Genomic DNA, 24,287 nt, shown 5'->3' with positions numbered 1-24,287 from the left:
TCAGGGTCAATGGAGCTGTTGGACTCATGATGTTGTGTGATGTGATGACTGTCCATGTGTTTCTTCAGATCCTTTACCTCTGATCATCAAATCCATCGTCCTGCTGCTGACTCTGCTGGTGGTGAACGTTGCCCTTTACTTCTACTGTAAGGTACTGACACACGTCTGTTGTTTAGACCAGCGACTGAAATGAAGCTCTCGCTCTGTGTTCAGTGAACTGAAGACAGGACTGTGCTGTCATGTCTCTCCAGGCCAGCAGGGGGCGGATGCCGTGCAGACAGAAGAACACTGAGCTGGATCATGAGAACCTGGGTGTTCCTACAGCTGAAGAAGAAGGAGCTCAGGGAGCAGAGTAGCTCCTCCAAGGAGCTCATCTCACATCCAGATGGTTTCTACCACACAACCACCATCAGCTCCCTTTGATACGCATGTTCCCTTCAACCAGAAGGTTGAATATGATATCTCATTATTAAAGCCTGTCTTTATTACTCTCAACAGTGTGTTGGTCTCTCCATACCTTCTGACTTCCTGTCTGTGGCTCTCAGCTCCAAGCCCATTGGTTCCTGCTGAAGACGTGAATCTTTAAAAACACCTCACAGATATAAAGTTTCATTTAAAACTAGACTTGAGAGCAGGTTTACCAGAGTCCAAGCAGAACGCAAAGACTATCAGGAACAATGTTAATGTGATGTATTAGAATAAACATGAACCATTGACTTCTGTCTTCTACATTCTGTAGAACGATACTCAACGTTGACAATCTGTTGCTGTTTGTCCTTTAAAACATAGAATGAACTCCATGACTTCACTTATTGTGGTGAGCAACATTTAGTCAGCAGGACAACATTGATCTGAAAGATAATCATAATAATAGAAATATGAACAACGTCCCGCTGTGATCAGCCCCTAAAAACATTCACACATTTTACTGTTTTGCTCATAGTTGTACTTCATGATTTTACTTCATTTTGTAATTTAGGGTTTTACTTGCTTTTAGAATTAAGGCATTTATTGTTTCATGAGAATGTTATTCAGGATTTTATAATTTTGCTAAAATCATAAGAACATTGTAATTATTGATTTTGCTTGTTTTTTATAATTGGAGTGTTTTAATTAAATCAAAAGCATTTTGGTTAATTTTATAATTTAGGATTTTACTTATTTCATTAGAATGTTGCTGATTATTGTACTTCATGAATTAATGTTGCAATCAAGAAATTTAAACTTTTTTTATATTTAATGATTTTGCAAATTTTTGTTCTTTGTAAATTGATTTCATTTTGTAATTAAGTAATTTGCTTAAATCATGACTGTTTCACTTGATTTTGTAATTAACGAATTACTTTTTCATAAGAACTTAGCTGTGTGTGTGTGTGTGTGTGTGTGTGTGTGTGTGTGTGTGTGTGTGTGTGTGTGTGTGTGTGTGTGTGTGTGTGTTCCAGAAATAGCTCGTCAGTGCTTCAGGAGGATCTGGTCTCTCTCTGGTCAGACTGAAGAGAACTGGACCTGGTTCCGTGTGTAGAGGAGTAGCAGCAGAGAAGGAGAAGAGTCCGGGTCCCGGTTGATCCGGTTGGAGGACTGAAGTCTTTTCTTCTTCTCCTGTTTCGGTCTAATCAGAACCAGATGGTCTCCACCAGACTGAGGAACTTCTCTTCTCCTCCGCTTTTAACGCTCAGGGTTCGGACCGCGTTCCGGTCCAGATTAACGGATCCGGTTCGGGTGTTTCTCCAGGTTGTCGGGTTCCTCCTGACGGTTCCGTTACGGTTCCAGTTTTACTTTGAGTCCTCACCAGCTGACGGAACGTCGGGAGTTTTCCGGTAAAGAGACCGGAGACGCTGCGCTCTTTAGGGTCAGTAAAGAAACCCGAACCCCGGATCTCCCGGAGGACCGGGCGGGATGAGGTTCGGCCCGAACTCCTCTCGTTCTCCGCGCGTGCTGGCTCCGGTCCCGATACAGAAGTAGCACGTTTTAACGCGTTCTCGTTGCTGATCCGTTCTTTGGACTTTGAGCACCAGCTGAAACTTTTCCGGACTCTCGTGGATCCACTGGTGGACTGGGCTTCAACAGAACCCTTCATTTAAATCTATGTCATTCATGTGGGAGGAAACCGTGAGGAGGTGAAGGTGAAGGTGAGGAAGATGAAGTGAAGCTCTTCCTCGGTTCCTCCCGATGCTGCTGCTCCGCCGCCGGTCCTTCTCCGGCCCGCTGCTGCTGCTGCTCGGTGCCGCGGTGTGTCTCTTCTACCGGAACCGGCTCCGGTCCGGACCGAGACTTCGCTCGGCCGTTCTGGACGTCCAGAGCAGGAGGCCTCCAGAGGAAGTCCTGCTGGAGGAGACCAGGAGGTGGATCTCTAGTCTGGAGACTCTGCATGTGAGTTTCACCTGCATGCTCAGGTGTGTGTGTGTGTGTGTGTGTGTGTGTGTGTGTGTGTGTGTGTGTGTGTGTGTGTGTGTATAAACAGACACCAGAGCATCACTTTATGTCTTTTAAACTCTTTTAAATCTTCTCACATTCTGTATTTTTTAAATTAATTCTCTATTATTATCATTTTATTGTGAAAGTTGCGTCCTGTATGACACACATGGAGGGGAAGCATTACGTCACCAAACTCAGTCACACATCTATTTATTGTATTATTTATTTATGTATTTATTGTACCAGGCACAGTGCACACTATCTATTATAAGATGTAACAGCTGTGAACCATTTAAAAACATCTTAACATGTGTTTGTCTGTGGATCATACATTCATACATTCATAAATGAAAGTATGATCATAACCTCTAACAGTGGACTACAACACATGGAGTGGTTCCTGAAGGGTCAAGGCTCCTCTGGATCATTGTTCAGTATTTTTAGAGTACCAGGGTTTTATGTTACGACCACATGATTGACAGCTGCAGGGACCAATCGGGAGCCCAGCGTCAGTGTCGGGTGTTTGACGTGTCGTTAATCAGCTGAGGATCCAGTTCCTGACACACACACACACACACACACACACACACACACACACACACACACACTTTTGATCTGGACTGGGTGTGTTGGTTAAACTGGAGTGGATCTCCACTGGTTTGTGAGACAGCAGTAAAACCTTCAGCTGTTTGAAGAGGAATGTGTTGTTGTCTTTAGGAGTTCAGGTGCCTTCAGGTCATGTGATGATGATGATGATGAAGATGAAGATGAAGATGAAGATGACTCGGTTCATCAGTCAGTGGAATGAGAGCTCGTTAGTGTTTCTGTGGACAAAAAGTTCAGCTTCACTGAAGAAAATACTACAACTAAAGTAATACTTCAGTATATGTGTATACTTTAATACTTCAGTATATGTGTGTACTTTAATACTTCATGTGTGTACTTTAATACTTCATGTGTGTAAAGCTCATGTATTTACATAATTTAAACTTTTCAGAAATGGTGTCTTATCATTTTAAATAAAGTGATAGTTTAAAAACAACAGTATATATTTAGTTCAGAAAACGTTTCTATCACTAACGGATCATTTAAATGGAGTCATGTGATCTTTAGTCCACAACTCTCAAACAGACTGAAAACAGGAAGTGAGCCAACGAGGACGTTAACTGACTACAGATCACATGTGAGCACAGACACACAACTAAAGAAGTAAAGAACTACAATCAGAGCAACACATTCTTCTTCTCTCCTTTATCTACTGCAGGGAAACACTCTCTTCTTCTTCTTCTTCTTCTTCTTCTTCTTCTTCACACACACTCTGGAGTTCAGTCTCAACCATCAAAGAATGAAAAACATTTAACTTTCTCTTTCTTCTTCATGTTAAACTGTTGAACCAGAGCCAACATACACACACACACACACACACACACACACACACACACACACACACACACACACACACACACACACACACACACACTTCCTCCTCCTCCTCCTCCTCCTCCTCCTCCTCCTCCTCCTCCTCACTTATCTTTCTCCCTCCAGAGTTTCTGGAGACTCAAAGAATTTTTCCAACAAAACAAGTTTCATTTTGAGAAATCTGAATCTTCTTATTCGCTTTCATCCCCCGTTTCTGTTTTAATGAAGCTACGCTAACAGTTTCCCTCTGCTTCCAGTCTTTGTGTTAAGCTACGCTAACAGTTTCCCTCTGCTTCCAGTCTTTGTGCTAAGCTAGGCTAACAGTTTCCCTCTGCTTCCAGTCTTTGTGCTAAGCTACATTAACAGTTTCCCTCTGCTTCCAGTCTTTGTGCTAAGCTAGGCTAACAGTTCCCCCTGCTTCCAGTCTTTGTGTTAAGCTACGCTTACAGTTCCCTCTGCTTCAAGTCTTTGTGCTAAGCTAGACTAACAGTTCTCTCTGCTTCAAGTCTTTGTGCTAAGCTAGGCTAACAGTTCTCTCTGCTTCAAGTCTTTGTGCTAAGATAGACTAACAGTTCTCTCTGCTTCAAGTCTTTGTGCTAAGCTAGGCTAACAGTTCTCTCTGCTTCAAGTCTTTGTGCTAAGCTAGGCTAACAGTTCTCTCTGCTTCAAGTCTTTGTGCTAAGCTAGGCTAACAGTTCTCTCTGCTTCAAGTCTTTATGTTAAACTAGACTAACAGTTCTCTCTGCTTCACGTCTTTGTGCTAAACTAGACTAACAGTTCTCTCTGCTTCAAGTCTTTGTGCTAAGCCAAGACAGTTTATTGGACTAAAATAGGTTTGAGTTGTGTCTGGAGCATCAGGTTTTCCACTGTTCCCATCAGGTCCAGGTCTGGTCTCAGAGGCCCCTCCGGAGGGCCGTGGTCCTGACGGGTCACCACCTGGTCTCTGACCCTGAGGTCCAGCTGTACCAGCAAGTCCTGCAGCAGATGGACTACGAGGTCCAGCTGTCCAGATACGCCGAGACCAGCAGCTTCCTCCGAACCGACCACGGTAACAAACCGAGTGTGTGTGTGTGTGTGTGTGTGTGTGTGTGTGTGTGTGTGTGTGTGTGTGTGTGTGTGTGTGTGTGTGTGGTTTACTGCTGGGTGGAGACTTCCTGTCCCACTAACAGAGCAGCTGCTGGTCAGAACGTAAACACACTTTTTAAAGTGACAGAATCACGTGACCGTGATGTCACTATGACAAACCTTCATCACCGTCATCTTCCTCACATTGGGTGTATTTTTGTGGGGGCGGAGCTTCAGGGCTCGGCAGACCAGCATGTGGTCCAGACCTTGATGAGGATCCACTAACGTAGACGAGTCAGCTGTTTGTTCAGTTACCGACCAGGTCACAGCGTAAACAACAGGTCTGATGATTGACAGCTGAGTTCACAGAGGGGGGGCGGGACCTGATGCTTCTACCAGCAGGTGAAGAAGAAGAAGAAGAAAGAGACTTTTATAACCTTCATAAATCACAGACTGAACAGCTGATCTTCACTCACATGGTTCAGCCCGTCTCTGATGGACCCTCTGTGATCACATGGTTCAGTCCGTATGTTTATATGTACTTATTATTTATACATTGCTCTATAATGTTACTCTGTAATGTTACCCTGTAACGTTGCTCTGTATCGTTGCCCTGTATTGTTGCTCTGTAACGTTGCTCTGTGTCGTTGCTTTGTAACGTTGCTTTGTAACGTTGCTCTGTATTGTTGTTTTGTATCGTTGCTTTGTAACGTTGCTCTGTATCGTTGCTCTGTATCGTTGCTCTGTGACGTTGCCCTGTAACGTTGCTCTGTATCGTTGCTCTGTATCGTTGCTCTGTAACGTTGCCCTGTATTGTTGCTCTGTAGCGTTGCCCTGTATTGTTGCTCTGTAACGTTGCTCTGTATCGTTGCTTTGTAATGTTGCCCTGTAACGTTGCTCTGTATCGTTGCCCTGTAACGTTGCTCTGTAACGTTGCCCTGTAACGTTGCCCTGTAACGTTGCTGCTCTCTCATGTCTCTGTGTTTCTATGGAGAAACTTCTCTCCAGAGAACACAGTGGAATGTTTGGTTAAACCTCAGCAGCAGGTTTCCTGTTTCCTCCACAATCACTTCCACATGTTTCCTCTGTGTCCATATTAGGTCACACGTTTGTTTTGACAGGCTGCTTCCTCTCTCTCTCTCTCTCTCTCTTTCTCTCTCTCTCTCTCTCTCTCTCTCTCTCTGTCTCTTTCTGTCTCTCTCTCTCTCTCACTCTCTCTCTCTCTCTCTCTCTCTGTCTCTCTGTATGTCTGTCTCTGCCTGTCAACAAGTCCCGTGAAGGAAATGAATTGATTTGTTTCACTCTTTAAAAACAACGTTGAAAATACTTTTGATCTTTAATTTTTTGTCGTTAGTCTTTTGTGACTTTTGTCATTTCTGGAGTCCACCTCTCTGTTTTCTGACATCATGATGATCAGTTTGTTGTTAGAGAGTTCCCTCCATGTTTACAGGTGTCACTTCCTGTCTGTGTCTCTGTGGTTACAGGTGTGAGGGGGTGGAGTCTGTTGCTGTGTCTCAGTAGTTCAGAGAGAAGCTGTCTGAGGAGAGTCTCCTTCTCTCACCTGCAGCATCATCAGACGGTGAGACTCACCTGTCCATCAGACAGTCACATGGTTTCACCTGAGTAGTTCTGGACTCACCTGTCTGTGTGTCCTCAGGTGAACTTGTTGCCCAGGATCATCGAGGCGTTCTCTGATGCAGGCGAAGGGTTGTGTCACTTCTACACTCAATCCCACCTGACAGGTGAGTCACACAGGAATCAGTTCACACGTTACCTGTCCAGGTGAAACACACAGGAAACAGTTCTCATGTTACCTGTCCAGGTGAAGCACATGATCCGTACTCGTCCAATCAGATGAGTTATTTACTTTTTTTCAAAATAAAAGCCCACTGCCATTCGAGATAGCTTCACCTGAGACTTTATTTTGAAGCTGACAAAGACTCACATACCTGTTTCTGTTCCACTGTCTCAGGTTCTGAATTACCCATGATGCCACATGCCTGTGGATTGATCAATCAGAAGCTGCAGGTTCCTCAGGACCCAGCGGGAGCCGACAGGTGAGGATATTACTTCAACCAGGTGAGCTTCAGTGTGATCACCTGTCTGTGTGTTCACTGTTTCTTCTTCTTCTTCTGTCTGTCAGACACTCACCTGCCAGAGCTCCGCCTCCTGCTATGGTTGCTATGGTGAATATTTACATCCTGGTGACGTCAGTGAAGCCGCTGACTTCCTTCCTGCATGACATCAGCGTGGTGACGACCAATCAGGAGCAGCAGGGACGGCCCACAAAGGTAAAACACCTGTATGTTTTTCTTTTTTGTCAAAAGTAGTTTTTTTTCTTTTTTGTTTTATATTTTATTATTTTTAATTAACTTAATTATATATATATATATATATATATATATATATATATATTAATTATATAAATATATATATATATATATATATATATATATATATATATATATATATATATACTTTTTTACTTTTTTCTCATTGTTTTAATTCTACTTATTTTTTTTCTCTTCAGCTCAGGAACTTCCTGCTGCAGCAGCTGGGCCCGCTCACTTCCCATGATGCCTTGGGGCAGATAAAGAAGGTGATAGGTGACGTGTTATTGGCTGCTCTGTCGACCAATGAAAAGCAAGAAACTCTTAGCAGGTAAAGAACCTAACAAGAAACTTGATAGAATATACATTATTGGTGGTGTGTTGCATGTGTGTGTTGTGTGGTTATTGATTATTGATGGTGTGTTTCAGGTGTGTGTTGTGTTACCAGCTGCTGACCTTCACCCTGCTCTTCAGTGGCTCCATCACACCTGTCGTAGTCCAGGTAAGAGACGTCTGTCGGCCTCTTTATGTTCATATGAAAACACATTGAGCAGGAGTCTCTTTTATTTTGAAAACACATTCATCAGGAGTCTTTTTTATTTTGAAAACACATTGATCAGGAGTCTCTTTTATTTTGAAAACACATTGAGCAGGAGTCTCTTTTATTTTGAAAACACATTGATCAGGAGTCTCTTTTATTTTGAAAAAACATTGAGCAAGAGTCTCTTTTATTTTGAAAACGCATTGAGCAGCAGTCTCTTTTATTTTGAAAACACATTGAGCAGGAGTCTCTTTTATTTTGAAAACGCATTGAGCAGGAGTCTAGAGATAATGCCGGTTTAAGGCCCTTCAACATGTTCCTACCACATGTTTCCTTTCCTTCATTACTTTGTCCTCTTCTCTTCTACCTGCTTCTGGTCTTTCCTACTTCCTCTCTTTTATTGTATTTTACCTTCACCAGTTCTTTCCTTTCCATCTTCACCTCTGCCTTTCCTTTCCTACCTCCTCCTGTGCTTTCTTGCCTCATTTTTTTCTTTCCTCACCTTTTCCTTTCCTTCTTACCTCTTAAGCTTCCAAATAATCTTTCCTTCCTTGCTTTCAGCCATGTTTTTCCTTTCCTTTCTCACCTTTTCCTTTACTTCCTTACCTCCTCTTAAGCTTCCTAATAATCTTTCCTTCCTCGCCTTTTCTTTTCCTTCTCACCTTTTCCTTTCCTTCTTACCTCCTCTTTATCTCCGTCTTACAGAGCAAACTGTCCTCAGATGAGTTCTTCAGGTGTAATGACTCTAAATGTCCACCAGAGGTCCTCGTTCCTTCACATGTTTCTCTTTTTCAGATGTAATGACTCTTAATGTCCACCAGAGGTCCTCGTTCCGTTACGTGTTTCTCTTCTTCAGATGTAGTGACTCTAAATGTCCACCAGAGGTCCTCATTCCTTCACGTGTTTCTCTTCTTCAGGTCGAAACTGATCTGACCTTTAACTCTCTGAGCCGAGACACGTTTGAGGGACAGATCACCAAAGACCTGATCTTGGAGGACACTCTCCACTTCCTGTCCTCAGAGACACAGACGAAGGGGAGTCAGGTGGGACAACATTTAATGAAGAAGGATAGACTTTTATGTCTAAATATAAATATTAGTTTGTGATTTTAGATATTTATTTTCAGCAGTAAAGTGTTTTTACTTTATTATACAAATAATAATGATTTCATAGTCAAGTCTGAAAAATGTTTTTAAATCTTCTTTTCTGTCTCTGTCTGTCTGTCTGTCTGTCTCTCTCTGTCTCTCTGTCTGTTGTCTGTCTGTCTGTTGTCTCTGTCTGTCTGTCTGTCTGTCTGTCTGTCTCTCTCTCTGTCTCTCTGTCTGTTGTCTGTCTGTCTGTTGTCTCTGTCTGTCTGTCTGTCTCTCTCTCTGTCTCTGTCTGTTGTCTGTTGTCTGTTGTCTGTCTGTCTGTTGTCTTCTGTCTGTCTGTCTCTCTGTTGTCTGTCTGTCTGTTGTCTGTTGTCTCTCTGTCTGTCTGTCCGTCTGTCTGTCTCTCTCTGTCTCTCTGTCTGTTGTCTGTTTCTCTGTCTGTCCGTCTGTCTGTTGTCTGTTGTCTGTTGTCTCTGTCTGTCTCTCTGTCTCTCTGTCTGTCTGTCTGTCTGTTTGTCTGTCTGCCTCTCTGTCTCGCTGTCTGTCTGTCGTCTGTATGTCTCTCTCTCTCTGTCGTCTGTCTGTCTGTCTGTTGTCTGTTGTCTCTCTGTCTGTCTGTCTGTCTGTCTGTCTGTTTTCTGTTGTCTGTCTGTCTGTCTGTCTGTCTGTCTCTCTCTCTCTGTCTGTCTGTCTGTCTCGCTGTCTGTCTGTTGTCTGTCTGTCTGTCTCTCTGTCTCTCTGTCTGTTGTCTGTCTCTCTGTTTGTCTGTCTCTCTGTTTGTCTGTCTGTTGTCTGTCTGTCTCTCTGTCTCTCTGTCTCTCTGTCTGTCTCTCTGTCTCTCTGTCTCTCTGTCTGTCGCTCTGTCTGTCTGTTGTCTGTCTGTCTCTCTCTCTGTCTGTCTGTCTGTCTGTTATCTGTTGTCTGTCTCTCAGTACGGTGGCTGCAGACAGACACACGGCATCTGTTTGTCAGAAGATGAGTTTCTTCTTCTGCTTCAGTTTCAGCGGCAGATGAAGACGCCTTCAGCTTTTCAGCTGGTATTAAACAAAACACATATAGTGTATTACTATATATATATATATATATATATATATATATATATTATATATATCATTTCATATATTTGAAATAATTCAAATTGATGAATAATGAGAATAAAACTGGTCCACGTCACTCCTGGTCTGATATTTTTTATTCTCTCTCTGTAGCTGTATCCCTCCTCCTCCTCCTCCTCCTCCTCCTCCTCCTCCTCTTCTTCCTCTTCCTCTTCTGATCCTCTCAGGGTCTCAGATCTTCTGATCCGGATCAGCCGATACTACGAGCTTCAGAGGAACCAGAGCTACATGTGAGGAGATCTGTCTGTTAATCTGATGATGGTGGTGGTGGTGATGATGATGATGATGATGATGATGATGATGATGATGATGATGATGTTTCCTGCAGAACCGATGAGTCAGAAGAACGGACCAATCAGGAGCCAGCTCTGTCTTCTTCTCAGGACTTGTCTGAAGGTCAAGTGAATAATATGAAGCTTTTATAAGAACTACAGTTCCCATAATGCCATGGGGCCATGTTGACAGTATGAGGTCTCACTATGTGATTCAGGTCCCTGTGTGGACCCCCTCCTGAGACAGATCTACAGCGACCCCCCCCTCACCCTGACCCCCCCCTTCAGCCCCCGGGTGAAGGAGTACCGGGCCGAGGTGACCTTTGACACGGTGACGGTTAGGATCCGCCCACAGACCGTCAGCTCAGCCTGTCGGGTCCACCTGGACGAGCACCGAGGACCCTGGTGAGACCAGGACCACTGACCCTGATCCTGATCCTGATCCTGATCTTGACGCCTGACTCCTGACTCCTGAACACTGACTCTTGACTCCTGAACACCGACTCTTGACTCTTGACTCTTGACTCCTGATGCCTGACGCCTGACTCTTGACGCCTGACTCTTGACGCCTGAACACCGACTCTTGACTCTTGACTTTTGACTCTTGACTCCTGAACACCGACTCTTGACTTTTGACTCCTGACTCCTGAACACTGACTCTTGACTCTTGACTTTTGAGTCCTGACTCCTGACTCCTGAACACTGACTCCTGAACACCGACTCTTGACTCCTGAACACTGACTCTTGATTCTTAACGCCTGACTCCTGACTCCTGACTCTTGACTCCTTGACTCCTTGACTCCTTGACTCATTGACTCTTGACAGCTCAGAGAATTGAGTTCTTCGTCTTCGTCTCATTTCTTTAAGTCTGACTCAAAGTTGATGATGATGAAGATAAAACGTCTCTTTTCGTCTCCAGGATGGCGAACTACCCGGTCGGCCTCGGCCACAGCCGGATCAGCATCCTGGTGACGGACGACGGCGGCGAGCCGGAGCCCGTCGTCCTGACGATCTACACTGTCCACGTGTACCGGGAGAGCCGGCCCAGTCTGCCGATGTTCGGGGATCACGTGACCTGCGGCTTCCTGCAGGTACGACAGCCGCTCTCCTATTGGCTGCTGGGCTAAAATAAAAATAACAATAAAAATATAAATAATTTAAAAAAACCAGCAGAATAATTAAAAAAGAAAAAAGAAAGAAAATAAGGAAAACAAAATAAAATTAATTAATCCAGTTTTATTTCATTTATTTTTTTCAAATGTATTTACATTTCTATTTGTCCAAACACAGATACAAAAACTAGGCAAAATAAAACAATAATAATTTAAAAACATAAATAAAAAGGAAAGGAATAATAAAAAAGGTAAATAAACTAAATATAATTTTTGTAATTAATACCTTAATTAATCCAGTTGTATTTGTAAAAGCTAACATCTGTCCTCTGTTTGAAATGCCCTTCAGTATGACGTCATCTGTGTCCTTCATCTTTCTCTTCATCAGCGCTGCAGAGCTGCAGTTTAACCACAAGGTGGCAGCGTAACAAAAGAGTTTAATCTTTTACTCTGAAAAACATCCTCCCACCTTCAAAATAAAACTCTTCAGTCATGTTTTCCTTGTTGTTCTGCAGCACATTTTATAAAGTTTTATAAAGTTTTATGATGTTTTATAAAGTTTTATAATAATCTGATGTTGATCCAGTTCAGATCAGATCTGAGCTCAGATCTACATTTAACATTTAACTGGTTCAACACAATTTTCTTCTTTTTGACAATTGATAATAATAATAATAATGATATAGTTATAGATTAATTCTTCATCACCATAAACTTCATATCTGACATTTTCAAATTAAACACAAATCAACGAGTTTCTCAGAAAGAGAAAAAGTAAAAACTCAGTTCATCTTTCACTTCTACATAATAATATTAATAATATAATAATAATAATAATAATAATAATAATAATGATAATAATAATAATGATGATGATGATGATAATAATAATATGTTTCTGGATTTTATGACACCCTTCAATATGTATTTATTCTAAATTAAAACGTTTGCAATTACAAAATACAAATACTGTTTTATTGTTGTCCAAAGACTCATTATTTTATGAATAATTCATATATTCATAAATCAAAATATCATTAATAGATAAAAGATTAGTTACTGTTGATATATTTGAAGTAAACATAAAATAAATAAACTTATAAAATTCATCCAAACAAAATTAACCTGAATCTGATCCTAAAACAACAAAATCAACATTTCAAACATTTTAAAGTAATTTATATTTATATTTGTCATAAAAACTGTTTATTCAGAACAAAGTATCATTATTATTCTGCTACACAAATTAAATATGAATCATCATTATAAAAGTTAAATCATTCCAAAAACTAGAATAATGAAAAGAAAGTTACATACATTTAATTCTGTTTAAAGGTTTCTCAAATATAAACAAACCCTTCTTTAATCTTTATTCCTTAATCTTTAATCTTTATTATTTAATCTTTATTGTTTAATATTTAACTTTATTATTTATTATTTAATCTTTATTGTTTAATATTTAACTTTATTAGTATTTCTTTAACCTGCAGAGGAAGAGTCATTGAGACATTAATGTTACATTTGAATAAGAAAAAAACAGACATGAACTATTAATGTAAATCTGAAGTCACTTCATCACAAAAAACGTCATTATTTATTGGGTTAATCTGTGGTTCTTTAGTTCTAGGTCTTGGTCTCTGGTTCTTTAGTTCTGGGTCTTGGTCTCTGGTTCTTTAGTTCTGGGTCTTGGTCTCTAGGTCTTGGTCTCTAGATATTGGTCTCTAGGTCTTGGTCTCTAGATATTGGTCTCTAGATCTTGGTCTCTAGGTCTTGGTCTTTAGATATTGGTCTCTAGGTCCTGGTCTCTAGGTCTTAGTATCTAGATCTTGGTCTCTAGGTCTTGGTTTCTAGATATTGGTCCCTAGGTCCTGGTCTCTAGGTCTTAGTATCTAGATCTTGTTCTCTAGATGTTGGTCTCTAGATATTGGTCTCTAGATATTGGTCTCTAGATCTTGGTCTCTAGATCTTGGTCTCTAGGTCTTGGTCTCTAGATATTGGTCTCTAGGTCCTGGTCTCTAGGTCTTAGTATCTAGATCTTGGTCTCTAGATATTGGTCTCTGGGTCCTGGTCTCTAGGTCTTAGTATCTAGATCTTGGTCTCTAGATATTGGTCTCTGGGTCCTGGTCTCTGGTCTCCTGTCTCTGTGATGAAAGCCGGCGGCGGTGCGTCTAATGTCCTCAGTGGGTGTGGGTGTTCTGTGTTGTGCCGCGGTGGTCCAACGGTGCTGATCTCAGAGCAGCGTCCCGCGTGTTTGAGAGCTGACTCTGACTCTCAGGTACGAACAAGAAAATCCCTGTTAAGTTTTCTTCTGTCACTTTGTTGTGAACTGAGACGCCGCCGTGCAGAATGTGACGCCGCCGTGAAGAAACCTGCAGAAGAAGAAGTGTGTATGTGTGTGTGTGACGGCGGCCCCTCTGAAGTCGGGTCCAGACCCGGCGGCTCCCACGGGGCCCCGAGCTGAGGTGCCCTGGTTTACTTTACCTCTGACCTCTGACCAGGAGAGGAGGACGCTGGTCAGAGATCTGTGGAACAAGAGAAGAAGAAGAACGCTTTGATTTAAAGGAGAGAAGAAGAAGAAAGCTTTGAAATAAAGGAAAGAAGAAGAAGACAAATAGGTCAATAATGAGAAGAAGAAGAAGAAGAAGAAAGCTTTGATTTAAAGGTTTTAGTTTTTAAATTCCTTGTATTGATCCAGGAGACACTGTTAATATATATACTGTATACTGTGTATATATCCTCCTCTGTGTCTTTCAGGACTGTGGTCTTCTGGTTCAGCCTGGTCGGTCTTGTGGTCTCCAGCCTCTCATCAGGACTCAGAGTCCACTTCAGACCTGCAACTCAGGACACGTACCAGGTCTGATGTCACTTCCTGCCTCTCACCTGTCTCTCTCTCTCTCTGTCTCACCTGTTTTTCTCTTTACCTCACCTGTCTATGTCTCTCTCTGTCTCACCTGTCTGTCTCACCTGTCTGTCTCAGGTCGGTGGGTGGTTCCGTGTCTCAGCTGTTCTGACAACAGGACCTGTGATTGGAGGGAGGTTGCTTGGCAACCAGACAGCTGTTATCACCCATTGGTGGACCGCCCTCTTCTGCAGGACTGTCTGACGGACAGGAAGGTGAGTTCAGCTCAGACCAAACAGTGATCGATCGAAACATCTGGTCTAACACCTGGTCCAACACCTGGTCCAACATGTCTTCCAACACCTGGTCAGCAGTCTGAATCCTCCCGTCTCCCCTCAGGTGTTGTTTATCGGCGACTCGACCAATCGTGGGATGATGTACTTCCTGATGGAGCGGGTGAACTCCAGTCTGGAGGACTGGGGGAAGGCTCACGACACGCTGGTCTACAGGAACCTGAACGGGGGCCAGACTCTGGTCAGCTACTCGTATTATCCTCAGTTCTGGTTGGAGAAGAACCAGAGGCCCACCTTCAGACAGGCTCTGCTGCAGCTGATCGACAGGTGAGAGGAGACACAACTGGAGAGGTTGTCAGAGGACATCTGACGTTCTCCTGCTGATGACTTTTCTCCCTGAAGGTCTCGACCTCTGGTGAACTCTAACCTGACGGTCCTGGTGGTGGGAGGAGTCCAGTGGCTCAACATCAATCACCTGAGGACAGTCAGAGAGGTGTTGAACAGGTGAGCAGCTGACGCATCCAATGAAACCAAAACAGTCACAACTTACATTCAAGTACGATTTAATAACTTTTATTTCTGATTACTTGCAAAAGAAGATTTTCACAAAAGTTGAGTTGTTGTTATTTTTTTTAAATAAATAGTCTTGGTTTAGCCTGTTAGCATGCTAATGTCAGCTAACGACCAGTCGCTAAGTTGATAGCTGGTTTTGCCTTCATTTGCAGATGTGTTTGCATTATTTTTCATACTTTGTGATCATTTAAGAGATAATTTCATAGATAAGTTCGAGCCATATTCTACTGAGGGGAACATATTAGTGTCTGTTCTACCAACAAGATCATCACTGAAAAATGTCCTTAAAGTCCTGGAAGATGAGCTCCTGAACAGAGGAACCAGGAACCACGTTTTCTTGAGACCTTCTTAGCTGTTTGTTTCATGTGTAAACAACAGTGTCATCAGCATACAGGTTCACATCCACCCAGAAGCTCAAAACCAGAGGACCTAAACCTGATCCCTGTGGAACTCCTGTTCTGATTGTCATGTAATAACTCCTGTTAGACCTTTACTGGATCCAGTCCTGTAGACTACAGATGCTAAAGTTACGGGGTTTGGACCAATACCATAAGTCAGTTAGCATAGCTATCAAAGTCAGGATTGTGGTTTCTATGACACCACCTCCTCCTCCTCCTCCTCCTCCTCCTCCTCCTCCTCCTCCTCAGAGAGTCCCTCAGTGACGTCCTGGTGCTGGTGAAATCTTATGGGATGGGGTTCCATCTTCCTGTAGGCGGGATCCGGTCTCTCAGTCTGGTACGTTCACGTTTCCTGTCCGGCATCAGGTATTAATAAAAGCTCTTCTGTACTCTGAAAGACTTTAAATGGATCTGTTCTTTCAGAAAGAGGTCCAGGATCTCTACAGAGAGAATCAGAACATCATCACCGCAGCAAAGCATCATGGGTACGAGGTGATCGACACCTTCAGCATCACGATGGGTCGGTACAAAGAGTTCCTACAGGGACGATGTGCCTGCCACTTTCATGACGTAATACAGTTTGATATATCAGATAATATGTTTATTCATCCTTTAAATAAGAATCAATGAACCTCGTTATACAACATCTGACTCTTCTTCTGCTGTCACAGGTGGAGAAGTTCTGGTCCTCCGGGCTCTCAGACGACACAATGTCCACAACCAGAACTGGACCCGAGCTCAGTAGCCAATCAGTTGTGCCAGACACGGACCAGGAGGCGTGGCCTAAAGCCTTGTCCTATCACGTGAGAGGACCAGTGAACCAGGTGTACTCTGAGATCCTGCTGAGCCGCCTGTGTTCAAAAACCAGAAACTGAACACCTGAGAGTGTGTGTGTGTGTGTGTGTGTGTGTGTGTGTGTGTGTGTGTGTGTGTGTGTGTGTGTGTGTGTGTGTGTGTGTGTGGAGGACCAATGGAGCTCTGCTGAAGGATGAATAGAAGGAAAACTTGTACTTTACTAATTATTTTGTGACAAAAAGACTTTAAGGTCCAAGGTGAAAACAAACAAACATCTTAACACATGTCTCTTCATTCATGCTGATGTTTCAGCTGGTTTGTAATGATTCTGTTGTTACTCTAACATTTAGTAATAGTTAGTTCTTAATGCACACAAGTTAGCTTCAAATACATCAGCTGGTTTCTGATCTGTTACTATTAGAATATAGTAATAACTGGAATTAACTAGTTTCTAAAGCTAACTTGCTAGTTTCATTGCACACTAGCTATTTTCTTACACATACTAACAAGTTTATGGTGCATACTAACTAGTTTATTATGTGTGGCAACTAGTTATTATGCATACTAACTAGTTTGTGATGCGTAGTAACTAGTTTCTGGTTTATACTTACAAATTTTTGAAGCATACTAACTAGTTTCATATGCATACCAGCAAGTCTATGTGCATACTAACTGGTTCTTATGCATAGTTACTAGTTTCTTATGCACACTAACTACTTTAATATGAGTAGTTACTAGTTGTTCATGCATATTAACTAGTTATTACGCATACTAATGAGCCACTGGTGCCTACTTTGTAGATTGTGATCCTTGCTAGCTATTTCTAATGCATTGTAGCTACTCTGTGATGCATACTAGTGTGCTGTGCATACTAACTAGTTTATTATGCATACTAACTAGTTTTGTATGCGTACTAACTAGTTTGTGATGCATACAAATTATTTTGTGATACACTAACTAGTTTAGTGAACAATAACTAGTCTCCGATGCTAACCAGTTATTTTCTGTGTTTCATATCAATCAGTTGTTCTGTATCCGTGGACAGAGGAACATCCTTAGTAATATTATAGAGGATTCATATTTATATATATATATATTTATATATATCATATTTAATCACTAATGTCAGACTGTCTTTGTCTCTTCCTGCCTCTTCCATATGTATTTATATGTATAAACCTCAGTTATTGACTTTATTTTGTATATCAGATAATGTTCAGAACCAAAGAAATGTCTTATTGATTCTCTGCTTATGTTTCTATATTTTTCTACTGATGCATATTGTGCCTTTATCTCTAAACATGTTTACATGCTGGAAAATAGAATATATGAACATTTATATGAATGTTGTGATTCTCCTCTGCTCTCTAAAATATGAAAATGACAATTTATCAATAACAAAAGGATTTATTTTTATTATATTTTTGACAAAACTCTTTATTGTATTTCATGAATGTTTAAGAATCTCTTTTCAAATATTTGTTTCTACTTTAAACTTTCACAAATTCACCTTTTTAAAAAACTGTGTAAAATGTGTTTTTATACATTTTAATATATCTATTGCCATAAAAGTTTCATAAAATAATACTACTGTCAACTACTGTCCTTCTTGTTGTTGTCTTTGAACTCACTCTCTTTATCTCGTTTATCTCTTTCTCTTTTTATCTCTTTATTTATTTTGTCTCTTTATCTCTCTATCTCTTTTATCTCTTTCTCTTTTTATCTCTATTTATTTTGTCTCTCTATCTCCTTTATCTCTTTTATCTTTTTATCTCTTATCTCTTTCTCTTTTTCTCTTTTATCTCTTTCTCTTTTTTATCTCTTTATCTCTTTTATCTTGTATCTCTTTATTTAATTTGTCTCTTTATCTGTTTTATCTCTTTCTCTTTTTATCTTTTTTTATCTCTTTATCTCTTTATCTCTTTATTTAATTTGTCTCTTTTTCATCTGATTGACTTCAGCTTCTCTTTATATTCTGACTAAAGTTCTTTCTTGACCTGAGAAACTGTTTGATGAAAAAGAAAACCGTTTGTACTGAAAGCTCTGGAGGGTTCTGGTAAGTTGAAGAATAGTTCACTTTTTATTTTAAGTTTATTATTTCATATGTAACTTTGTTTTTGGGTCGATAGTGTGAGAATTAGACAAACTGACTTTTACACCAAAGTGCAGTTCGTTCCTAATGACTGATTTATTTTGTTGATCAGATGTCACATCAGCTCATGAAATAATGAAAGTATTATTATAATAATCGTAAAATGAGAACTGTTTGAATGGACTCTGGTCTCTGGTGTTTGAGGTCGTATTTCTTGCTTTAGTCGAACCTGTGAACCAAACTAAATGAGACCCGATAAAGACCAGAAGACAGTCTTCTGTTTGTGTCTCTGGTCTTTTCTGTCCGTCCAATTAGCGTCCGGCTGTGACGTCATCTTCTGAATATGAATCACCTGCTGGTCCAATGAGCATCGACCCGGACTGAGGCGGACTGGGTCCACTTCATCCAGGACAGACTCCAACGCTTCACATCCCCGTTAATGAACCGAGCCCCGGACTGACCCACGTGCTCCTGGACCGGGTTCTGGTATGAGACGGACTGAGCGCAGGTAGATGAAGAGGTCATGGAGACCCGGAGCTGTGGAGTCCGACACATGTGCACTCTGACCCTGCTGCTGGTCTCTGTCTGTCCGTTCTGCTGCAGAGCCTCCTGGATGTGAGTAGACCAGAGACCGAGAGAGCACCGCTCCGTAAGGCCTCACAATATGAGTCACGTTACTGTCTGTCCGGTTCATGCATCTGATCCGGTTTGACTTAAGAGATCACAAAGTTTACGATTTATTACAAAAATATAAAGTTATTGTTCTACAAACACCAGAATCGTGCGCGTGCATCGGAGCGGCCTCCTCGTTCATGGATCTGAGCTGAGCGTGTGCGTTTTACTCTGTAATTCATTTAAACTTGAAGTATTTATTGTATTATGTTTCTCTTAATTTGATTCACCGCTTCACATTATTATTTAACCCCGTTTTTAAATTCATAGAGTCCTCTTTTATGTCTCGCTTTGAGGTGAATCTTTGACGTTAAATAAAGATTTATGATCAAAATGTCTCTTTAATTCAGAGCACGTGTTCGTCCTCGTTTATAAATTATTCATCTAAATATATATATTTAATATTTGAGCTGAAACGGATTCATTACATTTACAGAAATAAAACGGTTCACTTTAATAACTGTAATATTAATAACTTCATATTCTGGAGCTATCTTTATTGTTCCAGTATCCTCCATTTCAGGCCTGAGGATGAGTTTTATATATAATCATATATATATGATTATATATAATAATTATATATATACATACTAATTCTATACGTATATATAATGATATATATATTTATATATATATATATATATATTATATATATATATATATTATAATATATATACATAATTATATATATATATATATATTATAATAATTCATAATATAAAATAATATATATTATTGAAATTAAATGTGTATATTTACCTCCTGGTTCTGTCTAATTGTTTCTGACATTAACACTTTAACATGTTTGCACTAAATTATTTAACGCATCTTTATTCTTAATATTTACATTTATTACTAAATGTTTCAGAATCATCATTTAATGTTTGTTGTCTCCAAACATCAGTTCTTGTGATAAATCTCAGTTATTATAATTATTATCCGGTTCTCTGCAGACCGGATCAGTAAACATGTTGTTCTACAGGCGGTTGGGTTTGACCCCTTCTGGACCCCCCGAGGACCAGGACCAGGACTGTGCCGACCTCCCTCTGAGCCCCAGACAGAAGGACTTGTGCAGGAAGAAGCCGTTCCTGCTGCCGGGCGTCCGGAGCGGAGCTCGACTCGCCGTCTCCGAGTGTCAGAGTCAGTTCAGACACGAGAGGTGGAACTGTTCCACCAGCGAGGACGCATCTGTGTTCGGACACGAGCTGACCAGCGGTGAGGACAGTTACCCATGATGCAACGCTTCATGTGAAGCTGGTGGAGGAACTGCAGCTTTCAGGGTTCTTCTAATACTAATCAGAAAATAGTTAGTATGCATCACAAACTACGCATATTAAAGTAGTTAGTATGCATAAGAAACTAGTAACTTCACATAAACTAGTTAGTATGCATCAGAAATGAGTAATGGCTCCCTGGGCGCTTCTGCCCACTGCTCCCAATAAGCTAGGGATGGGTTAAATGCAGAAGTCAAATTTTGTATATGTGTATATGTATATGACAATAAAATACTAACTTTAACTTTAACTTTAACTTTAAATTTCCCCCTTAACGGGATAAATATAGTATAATAAAAAACATTTTTAAAATGTAAGACGAACACATAAACGTACAGAATAATTTGAGCCAAAACACAAAGATCCAAATGTTCAAAAGAGTTCTTTTTGAGTCTTGAATGAGAGTCTTAGTCAGATGTGGAGGACTGAGTTTGTCTCATCATTTTATTCTGACTCTTCATTAACCGGACTGAATTATTACATCTGAACCTGGAACTTGACTTGGAACTTTTAGGCTTGACTCTGGACTTGTTGGTTTGTCTACAGTGATCAGTTTGACCTGGACAGACTCGATCACTATAAGAGGTTTCCACCCCTTCTGATGTCACACTGCCCCCCCCCCCCCCCCCCCCCCTCTCGTCCTGTAGGAACTAAAGAAACAGCGTTCATCTACGCGATGATGGCGGCGGGGCTGGTCCACGGCGTCACGCGCTCCTGCAGTCAGGGAAACATGACGGAGTGCGGCTGCGACACTCGACTGCAGGGCGGCGGCTCGCCGGCGGAGGGCTGGCACTGGGGGGGCTGCTCAGACCACATCCAGTACGGGATCTGGTTCAGCCGCAAGTTCATCGACAACACTGTCAGAAACATGTCAACGACCAGCGGAGGATACACACTGAGCACCATGAACCAGCACAACAGTGAGACCGGACGACAGGTGAGGACGACACAAAACATATTGTTCCTGGTGTAAGTTACACAAGTACACTTGACTTGGAACTTGTTGGTTTTGACTCGTAACTTTACTTGGAATTGTTGTTCAAGACTTGCAACTATACTCGTAACTTGTTGGTCTAGACTCGTAACTTGTTGGTCTTGACTCGTAACTTGTTGGTCTTGACTCGTAACTTGACTCGTAACTTGTTGGTATTGACTCGTAACTTGACTCGTAACTTGTTGGTATTGACTCGTAACTTGACATGAAACTTGTTGGTATTGACTCGTAACTTGTTGGTCATGACTCGTAACTTCTTGGTCATGACTCGTAACTTCTTGGTCATGACTCGTAACTTGACTTGGAACTTGTTGGTCTAGACTCGCATGTTGTTGGTATTGACTCGTAATTTGTTGGTCTAGACTCGTAACTTGTTGGTCTTGACTAGTAACTTGACATGAAACTTGTTGGTATTGACCCATAACTTGTTGGTATTGACTCGTAACTTGTTGGTCTTGACTCGTAACTTGACATGAAACTTGTTGGTATTGACTCGTATCTTGTTGGTATTGACTCGTAACTTGTTGGTCTTGACTCGTAACTTGACTTGGAACTTGTTGGTCTAGACTCGCAAGTTGTTGGTATTGACTCGTAATTTGTTGGTCTAGACTCGTAACTTGTTGGTCTTGACTCGTAACTTGACATGAAAGTTGTTGGTATTGACCCGTAACTTGTTGGTCATGACTCGTAATTTGTTGGTCATGACTCATAACTTGACTTGGAACTTGTTGGTATTGACTCGTATCTTGTTGGTATTGACTCGTAATTTGTTGGTCTAGACTTGTAACTTGTTGGTATTGACTCGTAACTTGACATGAAACTTGGTGGTATTGACTCATAACTTGTTGGTCTAGACTCTTAACTTGTTGGTCTTGACTCGTAACTTGACATGAAACTTGTTGGTATTGACTCTTAATTTGATGGTCTTGACTCGTAACTTGTTGGTATTGACTCGTAACTTGTTGGTATTGACTCGTAATGTGTTGGTATTGACTCTAACTTGTTGGTATTGACTCGTAACTTGTTGGTATTGACTCGTAATGTGTTGGTATTGACTTGTAACTTGTTGGTTTTGACTCGTAACTTGTTAGTCGTGACTCGTAACTCGTAACTTGAAGTTAAGGTAAGTTAAATTATTCCCTATCTGTGTCTTTCAGGCGATCGTCAGGACGATGGCGACTCACTGTCGTTGTCATGGCGTCTCTGGATCTTGTGCCGTGAAGACGTGTTGGAAGACGGTTGCGGCCTTCGAGCACGTCGGCGCGTACCTGAAGGAGCGGTACGAGCGCAGCGTTCAGGTGTCGGACCGGTCGAGGAGGAAGGTGAGGAGGAAGGATCAGCGTCGCCTCCCCGTTGACACCCACCAGCTCATCTTCTTCAACAAGTCTCCGAACTATTGCCTGGCAGACCGGCGGCGGGGCGTCGCCGGCACCAGAGGACGCCGCTGCAACCGGACGTCCGCCGGCTCCGACAGCTGCGTCCTGCTGTGCTGCGGCCGAGGATACAACACTCACCTGGTGAGACACGTCCAGCGCTGCGAGTGCAAGTTCGTCTGGTGCTGCTACGTCCGCTGCCGGCGCTGCGAGAGCATGAATGACATGCACACCTGTAAATAAAGACCTGGACACACCTGTATATAAAGACCTGGACACACCTGTAAATAAAGACAATCCACCTGGACATAAAGACAGGAACACACCTGGACATAAAGACAGTTCCTGAACACACCTGGACATAAAGACAGGAACCCACCTGGACATAAAGACAACACACCTGGACATAGAGACAGGAACCCACCTGGACATAAAGACAACACACCTGGACATAGAGACAGGAACACACCTGGACATAAAGACAGTTCCTGAACACACCTGGACATAGAGACAGGAACACACCTGGACATAAAGACAGTTCCTGAACACACCTGGACATAAAGACAGGAACTAATAATCTTTGTGACATTCAACGTTTATGAGACTTATTCCTTCACAATAAATGTCCATAAAGAAAAAGTCTCACTACGTCTGAGTGACATTTGAAGATTTTGATTGATATGAATTGTTTTTGCAGGGAACCAGGAGGATGTGATGGTTTAGCCTCAGAAGACCTGATAGAATAAATGATGTCATGGATCAAACATTTATATTATTGACTTTTTATAAGAGCTGAGCTTCAACTTCCAAAGTGTTTATCATATGAATTAACAGACAAAATGGTCGACCAATTAAAAAGTAAAAATGTCCTTATTGATCGTGAATCTGATAATCTGAATGTAAATATTATTAATAAACTAAATTAAACTTCAGAAGATCTGAAACTTTATTTTTTCACTTCTGACTAAAACAGTTTATTCATCAAATCAAAAATCTTCATTATCTTTCTATATAGACTTTATTTATATTTATAGTGGTGTTTATTATTATTATTGTTGTTCACACGTTTACAGATCGCTGCAGCGCCACCTTGTGGACAAAGTGGACTTTTCTTCTGAAAACATTTAGAACATAAATCATTCGTCATAAAAGCTGTTTTTTTATTTTTATACTGAATTCTTTCTTCTGATTTTGATTTACTTTTATTAAATCTTTAGATGACAAGAGAAGGAAAAGAGGAAGAATCAATAACATTTAAAATGAATAATTCTGTTGATTCTTTAATAAAAGTTGTTCTTTTGTAGGTGAAACTTTGTTAATGATGAGAAAACAAACACTGTCCTGTTAGTACGACTCAGCACAAACTCTGTGTGTGTGTGTGTGTGTGTGTGTGTGTGTGTGTGTGTGTGTGTGTGTGTGTGTGTGTGTGTGTGTGTGTGTGTGTGTGTGTGATGACGGAGCAGAAAGTTTGAGGAAAGAGAAACAGAGTGACAGAATTTTATTTACAGTCCAGGATTTCCTGCTATTCACTGCACACACACACACACACACACACACACACACACACACACACACACACACACACACACTGGAGCCTCAGTTTATTTCTTTATTGACGGTTCAC

At 41.2% G+C, this 24,287-nt stretch overlaps 2 protein-coding genes across 2 annotated transcripts; both read left to right on the top strand.

Moving 5' to 3' along the window:
- The first annotated feature begins 1,623 nt into the window (after positions 1–1,623).
- On the top strand, positions 1,624–17,845 carry cped1 (cadherin-like and PC-esterase domain containing 1). The gene is made up of 22 exons (XM_068733992.1): positions 1,624–1,817; positions 2,145–2,370; positions 4,714–4,882; positions 6,384–6,478; positions 6,557–6,641; positions 6,872–6,956; positions 7,043–7,190; positions 7,430–7,560; positions 7,659–7,731; positions 8,688–8,813; positions 9,794–9,898; positions 10,070–10,206; positions 10,305–10,372; positions 10,467–10,653; positions 11,168–11,339; positions 14,115–14,214; positions 14,338–14,474; positions 14,599–14,819; positions 14,895–14,996; positions 15,713–15,800; positions 15,887–16,033; positions 16,135–17,845. Exons 1-22 carry the CDS (start codon positions 1,624–1,626, stop codon positions 16,336–16,338), a joined length of 3,000 nt encoding a protein of 999 aa, XP_068590093.1. The 3' UTR covers positions 16,339–17,845.
- A 1,028-nt stretch (positions 17,846–18,873) lies between these two features.
- wnt16 (wingless-type MMTV integration site family, member 16) lies at positions 18,874–22,906 on the top strand. Its single transcript, XM_068734045.1, has 4 exons — positions 18,874–18,965; positions 20,005–20,237; positions 20,944–21,233; positions 22,448–22,906. The coding sequence occupies exons 1-4, from the start codon at positions 18,874–18,876 to the stop codon at positions 22,904–22,906; spliced, it is 1,074 nt and encodes a 357-aa protein (XP_068590146.1).
- Positions 22,907–24,287: the final 1,381 nt, after the last annotated feature.

The sequence above is a fragment of the Cebidichthys violaceus genome, unplaced genomic scaffold, assembly GCF_023349555.1.
Source record: "Cebidichthys violaceus isolate CVI_PGR_0920_01 unplaced genomic scaffold, fCebVio1.0.p SCAF_60, whole genome shotgun sequence".
In the NCBI taxonomy this organism is placed as follows: domain Eukaryota; kingdom Metazoa; phylum Chordata; class Actinopteri; order Perciformes; family Stichaeidae; genus Cebidichthys; species Cebidichthys violaceus.
Note: the sequence above shows the minus strand (reverse complement) of the source record. Positions and strands in the feature narration are given on the sequence as shown.